Here is a 16,596-nt window from a genome sequence, read left to right as displayed (position 1 = left end):
TTCAAACTGGAATTCTGCTGAGATCTCTTGAAACTGTTTATCTTCCCAGCATGTATACATGCACATGAATATATTTATAATATATATATATGTGTGTCTTAATTATTTTTTGGCATTTTTCAACTTTTGCTGTCAGCTATGTAAACTGAGGTAGGAAGCCTTTGTTTGAATCAGAGTGGCAAAGGAAGGAAGAAAGATGAAACAGTTTTTCAATATGCAGAATGTGCTTTCAGCTGATTCTCGCAATGCTGAACAGCATACCACTTCCAGTATTAGTAGCAGAGGACTGGTTCACATTCTTTGATTGCCTGAGGAATAAATTAATGAGGTTACTGGAGACATTGAACATTTGCATATTCACGGATGCTTATTAGGTATAAAGTGAATGCCAGGTGCATTGAATTTTGGGAATACTAGCTTTGGTTTTGGTCTTCTATTTTTAAAGCAATCACATATTTCTTTTTCCCTGAAGTGGGAAGTTCTGTGAGAAAAAAAAAAAAAAAGCAGCACTTATAAAAATAATAACACACACAAAAATTAATTCAATGTAGACAAAGCTTTACTAAGAGATATACATCAGAATAAATATGATACAGCATGAGGCTGGGGACTATCTGAATATCTTGTTTGGAACAACAGTTAGGATGACTACAAATATAAAAACAGTTGTTCCAAGACATAAGGAGAACAAATGTTATATTTTTCACTGTGCTCCTTATGGATTTCTAGCTTTAAATAGCAATAGGAAAACTCGTTATGAAGTTACCTTCCATAATGTCCAATGCTTAATTTTAAAGCACCAGTATTCTAGCACATTTCGTTACACAGTCTCAAACTCAGCCTGCAAAACACAGAAGATAGAATTACAAAATTTGCTCGACTGTTTCTCCAAGAAGTATTTGCACATGGTTGCATTGTTGTCAGTGACTTCCGTCATTGCTGTGTGAAAGCACATTGTGTGAATGATTTGCACTGTATCTCATTATTCTTGGAAGTTTTTATCTGTATTGTTTATTTGGGATTGTTATCCCCTTTACATTCTTAAAGATTTTATGGTGCTTTTTTTTTTTTTTTCTTCCCATTCTTTGGCTGTCCATACGCTATAGAGCACAGTATTAGCACTGCTTGTTTTAGCATAGAAATATCTGTCAATTGAAAACATGTGCATTGTTTGTGCTGCCTTTGGCTTGTCTTTTACAGGGTAACCATCATACATAGATATGTACACAGACTACAGCCTTACATGCACGGCACACAGATAAATAGAAACACCCATGCCCACACAGATGTGCACATACAAAATTACTGGTATCACCTATTCCAAGTGGCTAGTGTGGCAAAATCAAGCAGTGATAAGTGTTTTCTTTGGATAATAATAGGTATTTACAAACAGACTCTATTCTGCCCCCTTGTCTTACAGAACACTGTGCTCAACTTCCCTTTCCTGGATGTTGCACTGTGTTGATCACTGTCCTGCCTCTACAAATCCTATTTGAAAATCTCATTTGCAGCATAACTGACAACAAAGGCATTACATGGTATATGCCCTGCATATTCTGTAGACTACTCCTTGCCTTTGTAAGTTATTTCTAACTTCTACTGAAAATGCTGTGTGTTTAGTTGATGATCTTTTTTATTTATTAATAGCCTGGAAAATTAAGTGTGCAATCAAAGAATGGATCCTTTCCTAAAATTGCAAGGTGGGATGAATTAGATCAGTGGTATGAAAAAAAAAAAAAAAAAAAAAAAAACAAAAAAAAAACGTTCTTTACTGCAGTAGGCCATTGGATACTCTGGGAAGAAGGGACTTAAACAAAACATTAAATTCAAGAGTATTCAGAGGTTCAATCACTAACAGCCACCACAAGACAGAGAAGGCCTCTTTAGATAGATATTTTTTCTGCATTTGTTTCCAAATTGTAATTCTGCTCCGTGATTAAAAAATAAAAAAAGAAAAAAAAAAAAAAAAGAAAGAAAAAAAAAAGAAAAAAAAAAATATTTGATATTTCAGTCTCTCAGGGCAGATTCCAAATAATTACATGCAAAATGATCTATAATATATTTATTGAAAATAGCATTGCAGAGCACAAATGTGCACTTTATTCAGAAAGGTCATTTTTTAAAACATCCATTGTAGCTGATTCACTAACGTCCAGGGGTTTTTGCCATACACACAGCACAGATTTTTTTGATTATGTAGATTTTTTTTTCTATTGCAGTTTCATATGCAAAGCATGCATCAGCCACATCCATGCTATCTCCTAAAGCAGTCATTCTGAAACCCAATCTGGGGACAGTGCAGACTAAATAAAATTTCATTTTGATTTGGCCTCCCGCTGAGAATGGGACTGCTTTGTTTCAGCCGACAGAACCAGCAAGCCAGAAAGGTATGTCCTGTTTTGCATGGCTGATGGTGTGACTTGAGGATCACAATCAGGCCGTTCATGCTCTCAGGGCTCGGCATCTCATCCACATCCTGTACTGTCTCTCTTTTCCTTTCCATTTGCTTTCCTTCTGTGCCGCCTGCCGTCTACCTGCAGGGCAAAGCTATGGCAGACCCTAACACTATTGTTTACTTTGGCATATGTTTAATAGCTGCATGGCTGTTGGAGGGTAGTTTTTTTTTTTTTTTTTCCGTTTCCTCCTCTGCCTTTGTTTTTTTTCCTTCCCTATCCACAATCACCTTCCATATTTTCTAGGTGTTGAATACACAAATACTGACTTAATGGACAATTATGTAAGTACTGCTTGCAATGCTTCAGAGATTTTACTAGGAAATATGTAATGCAGAATTTTATTGTAAATCCGAGGAAACCTTAAACAGCTTTGAAGGACTTCAGTTTTCATAGCCCTTTAGAGCTGTTTAGGCAGAAAAGCAGTCACCCATTATAGTTAGCAAAGAGACAAAAAAAAAAAAAAAAAAAAAAAACTTAGGAAGGGGTCTGGCTGCTTTGCCATCTTCACATGCAGCTTTGCCATCTACACTTACAGTTGCAGCATTTGGCTAGGTGAATATCCGTAAATATTCCTCTGTCTAAATATTAGTATTTATCCTAAAGCCTAAAGCATTCCAGGAGAGACTGTGCAGCACACTCCTTGCTGCTGCTGCCCCATCTATCAGAGGAGGGCTGGCATTTGGGGAAATGACCACTGTTTTATCCTCTGAAGCAGCTTTTGGACAGGGCAACAGGATGCCTGCAAGACTCCTCTCGATGTGAACTTTCTCTTCAAAGTGTGTTTCTTTGCCAAAGAAACTATCCGTTGTCTGTGATTTTTTTTTTTTTTTTGATGGGGGGGAGGGGTTGTCACATGAAACAAAATTAGCATCGAATTTACTTGAGACAAAAGGCAAGAGTTTTTTTTTCTTATATTTTTAATTTTTGTTTAATTTTGATTACTATGCATTTTTATATTACTGAGGTAGAATACCATTGTAACACCAAAAACAAATTCAATATTTCTACCTCCAGTATTTAACAAAAATATATATATATCTACCATATTATATAGAGCGCTGACACTTTATGGGAATTTATGTCTTCAAACTTACAAACACAAAATTATTATTGTATGCAACATCCCTTTGTGGTAGGTAAAATTAATAAAAGCAAGTTGTTCAGCAAAATGTTAAAGAAACATACGGCCAGTTATAACACTTTCTGTTCATTTTAGCAATTTTTGATTCCAGCTTTTATATGTTACTCCAGCTCCATGACTTCTGTCTTATAACCCAATTCATATTTCGGTTTCTGACTTTCTGAATAGTCCTGTGGCACAAGCCCTTGGCATAACCATGTGGGTCTTCATGGAGCAGAGGTCTGGGACTTGAAAATTCATTTTCTTCCCATATCCCTTAAATAAAGTAATAACAATAATAATAGTAATGAAAAAGAAATGTGGCAGCTGGAGGGGCAAAGGCTTGTCCAATAAAAGTTTGGAGAAAAAGACAGGTAAAAAGAAGATGCCTCACTGGCTTTCCTGTAAATCAGGGTAGGCCAAAGCTTAGTTTCAACTCCATGCATTAACCAGAGTGAACTCCAGCAGAGTTCTCTGAATGTGGGAGGGGGCGAGATCTAGCCCTGCATACTCAGTTGTTTTGAGATGCTTACAAAGTGAAATGCAGCTTGAGGAGACTTTAAAGAAACTATTTGTAGTGACGTCACATTCCTTCTAACAAATTTGAGGCAATAAGAAAATTGCAAAGAGGCTATATTTGGAAGAAACAAGAACTACAGCTTTTTAAATGGATACAGTGGGAAAATGATCACTTCTGTGTGTTTTTTCCTCAGTATATCTAATCCTCTCTCTGCACCCCTCAGGTATCATTGGGATGTTTTCCAAGTCACCAACTCTGTAATGTAATCAGTTTATAAAAATGATTTCCAAGTTCACATTTACCATAATTCCATTTTATCAGTTAAACTTAAGTTTTAAAAGTAACTAAACTCTAGGTATTGTACTACAGTGTACCCAGATTATCCTGATTCCTTTAATAAAACTCACAGTCCTAGCAGTCTTTTTGTTGCACAAAGTGTGTTCTACATTACATCAATAACTGTATTAAAATATATATATGTATATATATATACACCCTTGAAGCACTTGAAAAAATAAGCAACAGTTTTATATAAAATACTCATGGAAATTAATAGAAGCAATGTTTCTTTATTTCCAGGAAAGAAATATATTTTAAAAAGAAAGATGTTCATTTCAGTATAGGAAAATAATGTAAGCTCAAGAATATACTCCCTGTTCTTGATATATTCTATTAATTACATACCTGTTATTACAACCAGAAATTAATGCAAACATTATTTCAGTGGACTGAGGAGATCAGAGTTCCTTTTTTAGATAGGTTTATTAGAGCTATGTCTTGCGGTCATTTTCTGGATCAGTAAAAGAACAGGGAATGGATTTTGGAAGTTTGGTTTGAATTTATCACTCCTACAGAAAGAAAACTATAAAAATATTAGTCCACAGTCCAGGAAGAAAGACCTCATTCTTAGATAGTTTTATAAAACTGCACTCAGAGGACTTAGCAGTGTTTCTTCTTATTTATATTTGTGTGTTTAAGAAAGGAAACAGAACTAAAATCCCAAATCAGCTACTTCTTGCACTTTATAATTGTAAAAAAGCCCAGGATACTCATTAATCTAGAATATTTATTTACTTTTTTAATGGAAAGTTCATTATTATTCTCAGTTCTTTGACCTTGCTGTTACTTTTTGTGCTTTACCTGAATAAGGTGACGTGATTGACATAAGCCAGACCTGTGTCCAGAATCCTATGGGAGAAAATAGATTATCTCCAACACAGAATATATGAAACCGGATGAGTGCACTCAGGAGACCTATATTTAATTTTATATATATATAAATGCATATATGAATGTATATTTTTGCGCATATATTCTATGATGACAGTATATATACATATGCAGATATAACTATGTCTATATGGGGAGATATATATGTAATTGGAGAACACTGTCACCAGAGTCCCTGGGGTGTACAAGTGATACATGGACAGATACAGATATTGTGACCATATAGAAGAGGAGGACCTGTATGATTGGTGCATTTGCTCATTTCCAGATATTTGGAAACTCTCATCAACTCAGCAACCAGTAGAAACAGGTAGAAACATTCCTGGAACAAATGTATAGTTGTCTGCCTAAGCACTTGCTGAGGTCAATGTCATCCCAGATATGAAGATCTGACTGCAGGATCATTGCCTACAAATTTGGCAGTAGCCCCTTGCCCAAGCCAGGTCAAACTAATCAGCAAAACTTTGGAAAAGGGGGCAGAAATCTTTCATAAGGCTAGACTTGGAACCTATCAGCAGAATCAGTGGACAATTGATTGTCATTCCACTCAAACTCCTCATACTGATGCTCTTACATTATACACCTGATTTAGCCAGCACCAATAAAAAGGGTCTGAGAAACTGGTAGCAAATACTGTAAAATTATGTATCAAAGGGCAGTTGACTATAAGCAGGTACCATAAAATTACATATACTAGGAAAGCAATAATATCCTGTCAACAAGTAAGCATATGAACCAATTGTGTTCACAGTCCAAAAGAGGTGAGGTATAGCATTCTTTTGGTTTGGGAAATTTTTACCCAGTAGTCTCCTTAGAAACTATATTAAAAAGCAAAACAAAACAAAACACACACACACAAAAAAAAAAAAAAAAAAAAGAGAGAGAGAGAGAAATATTAATCACAGACTTGCTGTTCAAGTTCACTGGAGCAACAGTATGTTGTAAAAATAAATGCTATCACATACACTTTCATTTGATAATGTTTCAGGCTTTCAGAAAGTTGTCTTTCTTTGCCACAAAAATACATAAATATTTTTCTCAGCTTTAGGTATTTAAGAGGTATTCTCTACTCTAAAGAGGTGTTCTTCCTATAATTCTTGTTTCTAACAAAAATCTAATAAAACAATATAAGTAACTGATCAAATAGCTGAGTGTAAACAGAAAACTGGCTTTGGACCAAAGCTAAAGAAGCAGAGCTAGTAGTCAGGCATTAACTTTGTTTAGGAGTAGAGGTAGAACCAAACAGCTTAGCCTAGCAACTATATCAATAATCTAATATTACCTGAGCAGGGAGAGGAGAAAAGAGTTTGGATACAGGAAAGGAAAAAAAAAAAAAAAAAAAAAAAAAAAAAAAAAAAAAAAAAAAGTGACCAGAAAATCAAAAATCGTGTTATTTGTAACATATACACCCTAGTGGAAAATACACCACTGAGATGACTTTATTGAAATTAAGCTACACCCAGGGAATCCACAGTTTCAAATATGTCCAAGGAACAGAAGTTTTGAGTCTTGATAGTCTTGGCAAGTTGAAAGATTTTCTCAAAACAAAATACAAGATGACCTCCTATGTGTTAGGGCATATACATTTGTTAAGACTTCAGTGATTATAATGTAAAAATAAATAATGTGTGTTAGTTAACTAGCGCTCTTTCCTTATCAAATGTTGGAAAAAAGAATTTAATCTACAAAATAAGGGGTGGGTGGAAGAAATTACTAGTGAATGTCTAATTAGTATTATATGGCACAGAAATGGACTACAGATTAATAAAAGCATCCTCTCCTTCATTAAATGTTCTTTACCCTATGGGGTGGGGAAGGTTAGGTTATAGCAGCATAATGTCCTCACAATAAAAATATGTTTAGTTTCCTAGCATCTACTGCAACTGGTTATTCATTATATATAATTTTCTTTATTTTTGCAACCCTTTCCCTCTACCAGCTGTCTAACAAAGAAAAGCATGAGACATTCTGAATATAAACTTTTGGAATCATTTGCATTCAGTGGGAAAATTCCACTAGTAAAATAGTATTCATTAAATTTCTCTAGTGACGGACACATATCAGAAGATTCTGATGAGTGTTTCATACAAGTATAAAAATGTAAATGTTTGTCTACAGCGTTTTGAAAAATCTTCTCTACTACCATCATACCAAGAAACCTCCAAATGATCACATACTTTTTATTTTTTTTGTTGTTTTGTTTTTATGACTTCTAACTTTTCTACTGTCCCCTTCTGAGATTCCTTTATATTACCAGACAAAGCAATGTCTCCTCGTTGGTGGCAGATTACATTTCAGAGGAAATAATTCCCTTTACCTTTTCTAACCTATGTTTTAGGAGTAACCCAGAAAATCTTGTTGCAAAGAGCAGCCACAGGAGGTATTAGGAAATATTTTGTTCCACAGATTTCTTTCCCCTTCTTCTCTCTCATCTGAATTAAAATGTTCCTGGATATTTGCATCGCTCTTTGGTGTGAAGGTAATAAAAGGAGATTCCTACACCTTCAAATGGGGACAAGAGAGAGAATGTTGTGGGAAGATTTATGGTGTCTTCTCAATCTCTTCTTATATTCACATGAGAAACCCAAAGTGAATTGAAATAAGTAAATTTAAAGGACAAAGGAAAAAAAAAAAAAAGTCTAAATGAGGTCCACCGGTACACCCATAGTCTTATCTGTACTTTAAAGAACATACAGATTTTCATCGAATGGAACTGAAAACTTAGAGCTACTTTTTAATAGGTTAGTGGCAAAAAGGGAGAAGAGGATCTAATTTTGAGATTCTTTTTCTCTCTCTCTCACTCTCTCTCTCTCTCTCTCTCTTTCAATTCAGTTAAGATCCCAATTTGCACTTTAGGAACGTAGGATGAAAAGACTAAAAGCTGCTTCAGTAAGATCAGCTAAAAGAGCAAAGTAGATCTCGGTGTTATCAGGTTAGCAATGATAACTCATCTTAAGGTCCCTAAAAATAGAAGTGAAAGAAGCAAAGAAGAACATCAGTATTGAAGAGCAAGGGGACAGAATAAAATTCTGGTGATCCCCATAATTAACTGGCAGAGGGTCAGATGAACACTTATTTAAATGCAACAAAACACAACTGGGTGTCTCAAAGATGGAGTTTCAATCTTAATGGCAAAATTCTTGGTTTTGTCAGTTCCAGACTGGCCTGTCATGTAATTTTAATTAGTTTTTTTCCTATTTCCTTTGAGAACTTTGGGAAAACATTTATGGGGAGAGTTAAGATGCTGGTTTATAGACAATTCAGGGGACAGGCCTCCTTAGAAAGTACACAAAGAATGATATTATTGTGATGTCTGAAGATATTTCTGTATGTGATATTTGAATTCTGTGAGATAAATGCATCAATTTACCCTCCAGTTTCAAAAGCAATGACAAGTCTTTATTAAGAAATAGTGTTCTCTCAGTGCAATATCCCTACACCAGCTTAATGCTGCTAAATACTCTATATTGTCAACCCTACTTTTAACAATGTCAATATGATACTCTTAAGCTGCCTCCATCAGATAATTTTGATGAGAATCAATATTTCACTTCACAATTTACCCATACCAACTCCCATCTCACCGTAATGCAAAACCAAATGTCCAGGCAGCAAATGTAGAAAAACTGTCTTGAGAAAAGAATTTTACAGCTTTCTTGGCTATAAATTTTATTAGCACAAAAAATAAGTCTGTTTTAAACCATATATTCTACCTAATTCCATCTTGTTTAAACACCATTCTAATTTGGATGATGTCTTCTGTTTCCAGGTTATAATTTATTTTCAGAATTGATTGATTAAAGATAACTGAAAATTAAGGGGAGCTGTGGATACTTCTGACAAGGTTATAAGATTTAGAGGGGTCAGAAGAAAGGTATAGATGAATACTTCCTCAGCTTCAACAGCAGATGGAAAGCTGAACCCCATTTCCTAACACTTAGATATGTTGTATGCTAACATATTGTTTATTGAAAGCACAGTAAGTTTTTTGAATGGAATTTAATCCAAAGTAAGTTATTACATCAGGATTTACAGACGTTCTCTCATAGAGTAATGTGTTGGCAAAACAAGAGAATATTACAAGTAGCTTATCTGGCTGAAGTTCTCAAATACATTGTTTTATCGTGTTGTAAGTTTGTTAGTGCAATTTATTTTTTTTCCCACAGTTGTATTTTCAAGTACACTAATGTTTAGCTGTTAAGATGTGGGAGGAGTTTTTGGTTTCTTTTGTACTTTGGTAAGCAAGATTATGGCATATTGGATTTTGTAATTCCTTCATAAATTATTTTAAGTTTTCTTTGCATATGTGCATACCCACACACACATATTTACCACTTGGAGGACAAGTTGGATAAAACTGAAGTGTAATATCACACCTTCCCTCTCCCAAATGAAGGACTGGCCGTCAGCAGGTTCCCAAAGTGCTGTGTACTCTCCGGAACACAAAGAACAAAATGCTCTAAAAGGCAACTGTCAATAATATGGCCTTAAATCTTCATTGCTGGGTGACTCATTGTTCTCCTGCAGTAGTCATTCAAGTAAGCATCAACATTGTGGTGCACTGACAAACAGAACCCAAGTCTTCTGAAATCCTGTGTTCCCAATTTATTATACTGAATGGCATTCAAAAAAACTCTGCCTGCAAATGTGTAACCATAACCCATGATGAATGCAGTGTGTGGTTTTGTAGTGAGAAAAACAGTGGCTGTAGGTTGTTTGCTAAAACTGACTGGTTTTGCTTCAGTGAAAGAGGGAGAGAATTAAGACAATAGGAGCAAAGAGGGAAACAATTATGCGAAGGACACCAAGACAAAGGAGAGACAAAAGTTCTTGGCACCAGGAATTGATTAGGTGGGTAAACTAAGAGAGCTGATGAAGGGAAACCTTTAGATCCAGTTTCTCATGTGATCAAGTAACATAATTTTCTGCAACCCTTCAAAAGGATTACACCAAAGGTTATACTATATTCATGCTAGCCACAGGCCAAAGGCTGTAGTTCTACAAGACCACAAGTATTTGAGGATTCATTTTAACAAGACATATAAAAAATATAAACACCTGTCTGAATTTCACCTCTTCTCTGTATTGCTCCTGCCTTTTCTATTCAAAATATAAATCTTATTCTGTCTGTGAGCCCTTCTCATCTTCCAGTCTGAGGTCCCTAAGAAAGAAATGATAAAGAAGCAGACAAGTGAGAATAAAGAGCATTCAGTGAGAACAATGAGCTACCATCTAGATATTCTGGATAAATAACAGCTCCCAGTGTACAGGCTAATCTAATGTGTACAGTGTACACTAATCTAATGATCCTAGATCCACAGGTTATGCTGTGACATCCAGTATCCTTACAGCCCCCCAAAAACCAACTACCTGTCCAGCCTCAGATGGGACCCTTCCCCACACAGAAAAATATGACAGAATCACCTCCTCCAACTTCATGCTCCTCTTGGAGCATGAGTTAACCACCATCTTGACCCTTCTACCATCTGTGCAGTCTTCTGAGAGCTCCTTTTCAACAGCTGTTTGTAAGTGGAGGGAGAACAATTATGGGAAAGTTATCCTGCAGGCTTGGCTACCACACAGAATGAAATTTCCAAGGAGAATTCATTTCCTGGTCCTCTTCCTGTTGGTAGACTAGGATTCCTTCAGCAATGGGTTATTGCCTTCCCACACTGAAATGCAGGTGAGTATTTTTGGAAGATTATTTAAGCTGGTTTTCATTAATGACTTCCACACATTAAGTGTCTGGTCTCTGTAGCTCACCAAAAAATAAAAAATAAAAAAATCATTTTTCACTGTCTGTGCAGACTGGATGGTAAAACTTAGAATCACAGGAAACAGGATTCTCTTCATCGGTTAGCCCAAGAAAATGGCAGGACATTGCACACATCTGACAGTTATCTGCCTAAATTGTTCTTGAAATCTCCCAGCAGTGGAGATCCCACAGTCTCACCAGGTGAGGTAAGTGTTCTTCTCAAGTGCTTAGCTTTTTCCACAATTAGATTTTTATTTTTTTTTTCCATAATGTCTAACCTGAATCTCTCTTGCTGTGATTCAAGATTTACTTCTTGTCCTATCCACATTGGGCTTGTCATACAGATAATTCTCCTTCTCTTACATATCTCTCAGCTGCTATCATTTCTCTCCCAGTCTTCTTTACTTTTAGACAGAATAGCTGTAGTGCTTTCTGATCTTTCTGATTGTTTTCATTGTTCTCTTCTTACCTCTGCTCTTGGTCCATATTTGTTTTTAAGGACATTGGTGAAAAACTGGACACAATACATTACTGAAAGTCTTACTACCACCAAGCAGAACTCAGATCATGTGTTTGTTCTTTCTTCCCTAAGAAAATTGTGAATTATTGGTTTGGGGTACTGTTCTTTTTTCTTTTTTCTTTTTTTTGGTAGGGGGAGAGAGAGAGGGAGAAGAACTTGTTTTAATCCATGGTGCATCTGCTTTCCAGGTTGTAAAGAGTTGCTACATAATAGCAGTTAGATTTTAAAATGTACTGCTTAGGAAACTAAGGAATTACTTTTTAGCATTTCTAGCATTTTAAATACTCTCCAAGCATTTCTTGCAGAATGTTGTCATCCTTAGTTTTTGCAATACAGTTACAAGGCAGAGAAAAATTATTGTCACCATTTTTTTCTAATGAAGAGGCTGAAGGACTGAAAAATGTGCTTTGCAAAGGGATATTTTGTCTTGTGTCAAAAAAAAAAAAAAAAAAAAAAAAAAAAAAGCACTGTTTCAGTCTTCTGTACAGGATTCTGCAATGTGTTTGAAATCTCCTTCCACAAAATATGATTATTCAATGAGTGTGTTCATATTGCAGGCTTCCAAGCCAAGTCTCTCTTCTTAAGGGCTCTCAAAGGTGCTTAACTGTAAGCTCATATGATTAATATTTTGTTCATTTCTGCATTTTCCATTTAAGTACCTAAGTTTTGGTCTTTCCTGTGCTCCAGAGCACTTTGCTAAATGCTTTTATCCCTCTTGGGACAGTTGGTCAAGGAGAAAGGGAGGATGGCATCTGTAGAAGATAGAACCAGAAAAGAACCTGGGGGAGAGGTTTCAAGTGACAGGAGAGAAACTATTACTCTGAGTAGAGATGAGGAAGCGGCATTCATCTCAACACTCTATACCCACAGAATATAGAATTTTTCCAAGTTTTCTTGTTTTATTCCGTTCCTCCTAATGGTGGCAAACAACTGAAACTCACTTAAAAATGTGTCTTACTCCCCCCTTGTGGCTGCTCCACTACAAAAAGATGACAATCTACAATTGCTACTAAATTCTCAACAGTTCAAGGGGCAGTCTTCCTTGCACAGAAAATGTTTTCAGACCCCAAAGGACATATGTAGAAATAAGAATGGTTTTACTTAACCTCATTCATGTCATATCTATTTTATTTTCCCTTGTTTTTAGAACTTTAAATAGCCCTCTTGTTTCTATGTATAGAAACATATATTTTATATGTACAGATATCCATTATAAAATGTGATATAGCATCGTTTTCCAAACCTGCTTGAGTTTTGTGCACGATGCAGTCTGGTGCTCCAGTGACATGTTCTCATATGGCATAAATTGAAATCACAGGGGGTAATAATGCAGCACAACAGGTGCACCAAAAGATTTTAAATGATTCTTTTTTGGATAAATAATGATAATAATAATTAAAAAAAAAAAATGTTAGCCATTAAATTAGTTCTGCAAATCCTTGCAGTCAGAGCAGCTGGAAAGAGGACTTTTTTACTATGTTCAAGGAAGATGGAAATTCAGTTGTGCAGTGTAAACCACAAATATTTTTTTCTTTCATGTGTGGTGATAAAAGTAGTTTTCTTACCAGTATACCATGTTTCATTAATACAATGTTTAAATAATTAAGTACAGTAACTCTGGAGGCGATGGCTAAGATAAAAGTTTGTAGGCAATCCATTATTGTGATCAGACAGTACTTCTTAAAACCCATGGAGATACAATTTAGTAATTTAACTTCTGAAGTCAGTTGTTTAATAAACTATTACATTTTAATATAGTTTTGTTCTCGTCAAAGGGAATGATTCATTTCCCCTCTGTCAATTGTTCCAGCTGAAGTTATTAATGGTTCCAGGGCTGAGGGGGTGCTGGGTTCCTGTTTGAATATCATTACCATGCTGTTCCCACTCTCTAGATGTTGTCACTGTAATGTTACATGTGTGATCTTTACTGGTTATAATTTTTTTGTAGGGAAAGTGACTGCTATCATTTGAGTCTTCAACATTGATATATTTAATTAGGTCTAATTTTATAGGCAGAAAGTAAGAGACTTGTGAAGGGGGACATATAATTAGTTGCAGTAGGATTAAGTGAATATTAGTATACTGTAGTAATGGATGTCCCAGAAAGAAACCTGGCAAATACATTAAACAAAAAGAATAGCAGACAAACATTACTTCTGCTTATATCCAAGTTTGTCATATTTTTAAATAAATTTGTTTGCTGGAGTTTCAAAATATTCTTCCTGTTCATCTTCCTTTATTGAAAAAAATCTTTTAGAAGAAACATATTCTCAAAAATCAAGACTGTGTTTCTCTGTATTTTTCTGATTATGTAATGTTGGGTTGGAAGTTTGATACTGTTCAGCTTTTTTTTTTTTTTTTTTTTTTTTGAAGGTTGCTGCCATCTGATAAAATACTGTAAACAGTTTTGATAATCAGTTTAACCATTCTCCATATGCCCATATCCATTACTGGTAGCAGTCAAGGGTGGTGAAGATTTCCATGCTATTTCCATACAGCAATGCAAAGGGATCAAAGACTGGGATGGCCATACCCATTGTGCCTTCAAGTGGTCACTGCAACTCACCTGCTGTGGAGACTGTCTCAGTGTGATGTGATGGGTCTGCAAAGATTAGGGAGCAGGGCTTTTCCGTAAGCATTTGCTTATCACCAGCTTTGGTGACACGAGATTATTTATGGCTGAGTCCTTTACCACAGCACTTACAATTCTGAGATAAAAAGCACGCACCAGAGTTCCCACTGCCTCTCCAGCTGAAGGAATGGAAATTGGCATTATTTGAAATTCAAGGAGTTTTTACTATACACAGGAATAATCCAAATGTGGAACAGGATTTGTTATTAACTGTAAATCCCCTTTCCCCTAAGAAAACCAGAGTAAATGCAGGAAATAAGCTCCCATTTATACACTATAGAGACAATACTTCATTGTCACTTATATTTTAAAGTCACAAGTGAAAAGTAAATGGGAGGAAAAAAAAAAATAACGTAAGTGGGAGCAAACATCAAGATGTTAGTGGGGTTGATCCTTCTTCAGTGAAGTCAATAGGAACTTTTGTAGCTTACTTGCAACCAATGAGAAAAGCTTTACACACACTGAGTATTTGATGGTTAATTCTTTAAAGCATGCTATTCTGCACCCAACCAAGCAGAGAGGAAATGTCTTCACCTTTTTATTACTATTAGTTCTACACACTTCAGATTTATTTACTTTTTACATTATAGTATTTGAATAAACTTTTAAACACAGTTTTAAACACACACAGACAAAAACTCTGCTAAAACAACTCCAAGTAAGCGTTTTCATAATGCCTAAAAGTTATTGTTTTTAGGTACTCACAAGGCATGTCAGATTTAATAATCTAAGGGTTGTGTCCAGAATTTATTTATAAATTTATAAATTTTGGTCACTCTGGCTTACCTCCATCTTCAACTTTCCTCTCACAGAGGAGCATTCCCTACAAGACTATTCTTCTCTAACAGTTGTGTGCAAACCCTAACAAAAATGCTAACTTTCCTTGAGTGCATTTCTTTTCTTTTAATTACATGTAGGATGACCTGTGCCATAACCTGTCTAGGTTTCCAACTGTTTAAAGCCAGCCCAGCTATACCTGCATTCCAGTATAGAATCCATTGTAGACATGCTGTACTTTACCAAACCCACACAGTTCAGATTTCCTTAAATGCGGTCCCCAGCATTGCCTGTTCCACTCTTTTGTCATTTGCGTTCAAATGATTTTCCATTTTCATGGACAGTAGGCAGAATCCACATGCTGTACAATTTTTGCTCCAGGCTAAGTGGCATCTTTTCTGCAAGAATATGCACTAGTTACTGAACAGCATCTTTCCCACATTAATATTATTTTCTCACCCAGACAGAAATTTCCTTCCAGCCTCTAAAGTACCTGCGCTAGAATCATAATCACATTGAGAGTTTCTCTTCCAGGACTATTTGTCAATACCATATTTACCTTGCTTTGCAGCTTTATCTTTCTTCTTGTTCCTGAGATTCTACAGTGCAGAGTTACATGCAACCTGTTGCATGTTGCAAAGAATGAAAACCTAGAGTGATTTAGGTGTTCTCTTTTAACATTTTTTTGTTTCTAATACACTGTGAGCTCTATGAAGATAGTTTTTATATAGGAAAGTAGGTAGAGGGGAAGGCCAATATGCTAGCAATATGGTAGTCTTATTATAAATGTCTTCCAAATTAGATCTCTCTTTTTTTCAAATTCACTTTGGATATACACACATAAATCTTCTCAAACTAATTTATCTTACATGTGTAATGGTGGAGGGATTGGTCCTGTATATAACAGCAAAAACTTCATTCTTTTCCACAAGTAGATGTGTAAAAAAAAAAAGTCACTTTTTTCACATCACTTTTAGCATTGTGTAGTTTAGGCGCAAGCATAATAGAGGCATCAAATAAAATAATAATCCTCAAATGATGTTTGCAAAGTTGAGCTCGTAAATGTCAAAGGTGATTTGAAGTGGACAAGAGTGAGTCTTAACAAATCAACTAGGGACTGCTGGCAATTGTTTCTGTTCTCAGTTCTTATTGAAACTAATATTGGACAAATTGAAAGAGTGATTGCCTTAGAGCCTTCGCAATGTCTTCACCAATCTGTTGCCCATTTCCATAAAAAATGGGAGTGAAAATGGCAGCTGACTTCTTTTGACCTCTCCCAGTTTCACTGTGGCTCCTGTCAGAGGACTGAAAAAAGAGATTTTCAGGCAGACCTTTATCTGCCACAGCAAGTTAGTTTGCAAAGAAATTGAAAAATAATAATCAAATAATCTAGTTAAGTCATTTTTTTCTGCATGTGTTATGATTTGAAAGGTAGCAAACCAATAAAATATAAAAACCTCAATTTGCAAAAAGATGAGCAAATGAAAATAGCTCCTTCACTAGAAGTTTTATTCTGTTGTTTCAAATTCTTCTGTCTCTCTGTCCTCATGATCTGACTGTCAGTGTCAGTGTAAGATACCTGTACA

At 35.5% G+C, this 16,596-nt stretch overlaps 1 protein-coding gene across 14 annotated transcripts in view; it reads left to right on the top strand.

The window, feature by feature from the left end:
* The window catches only part of LOC311433935 (proprotein convertase subtilisin/kexin type 6-like), a 412,148-nt gene that overhangs the window by 246,171 nt on the left and 149,381 nt on the right, over positions 1–16,596 (top strand). For 2 of the 14 annotated variants that reach the window (XR_014691073.1, XM_084513678.1), the window contains exons 1-2: positions 2,240–2,387; positions 2,700–2,737. The exons of 11 other annotated variants lie outside the window; for them this stretch is intronic. Coding sequence is in view for 1 of the 3 variants with exons in the window: in XM_084513678.1 (XP_084369804.1) it covers positions 2,726–2,737 (12 nt within the window). In the remaining 2 variants the exon portion in view is untranslated. Of the gene's footprint in view, positions 1–2,239; positions 2,388–2,699; positions 2,738–16,596 lie in introns of those variants that run through there. One more of the 14 variants, XR_014691072.1, reaches the window with a different exon arrangement.

The sequence above is a fragment of the Aythya ferina genome (assembly GCF_964211825.1).
Source record: "Aythya ferina genome assembly, chromosome: 1".
Lineage (NCBI taxonomy): Eukaryota > Metazoa > Chordata > Aves > Anseriformes > Anatidae > Aythya > Aythya ferina.
The sequence above is the reverse complement of the archived record's forward strand: the minus strand, read 5'-3'. Positions and strand labels throughout refer to the sequence as shown.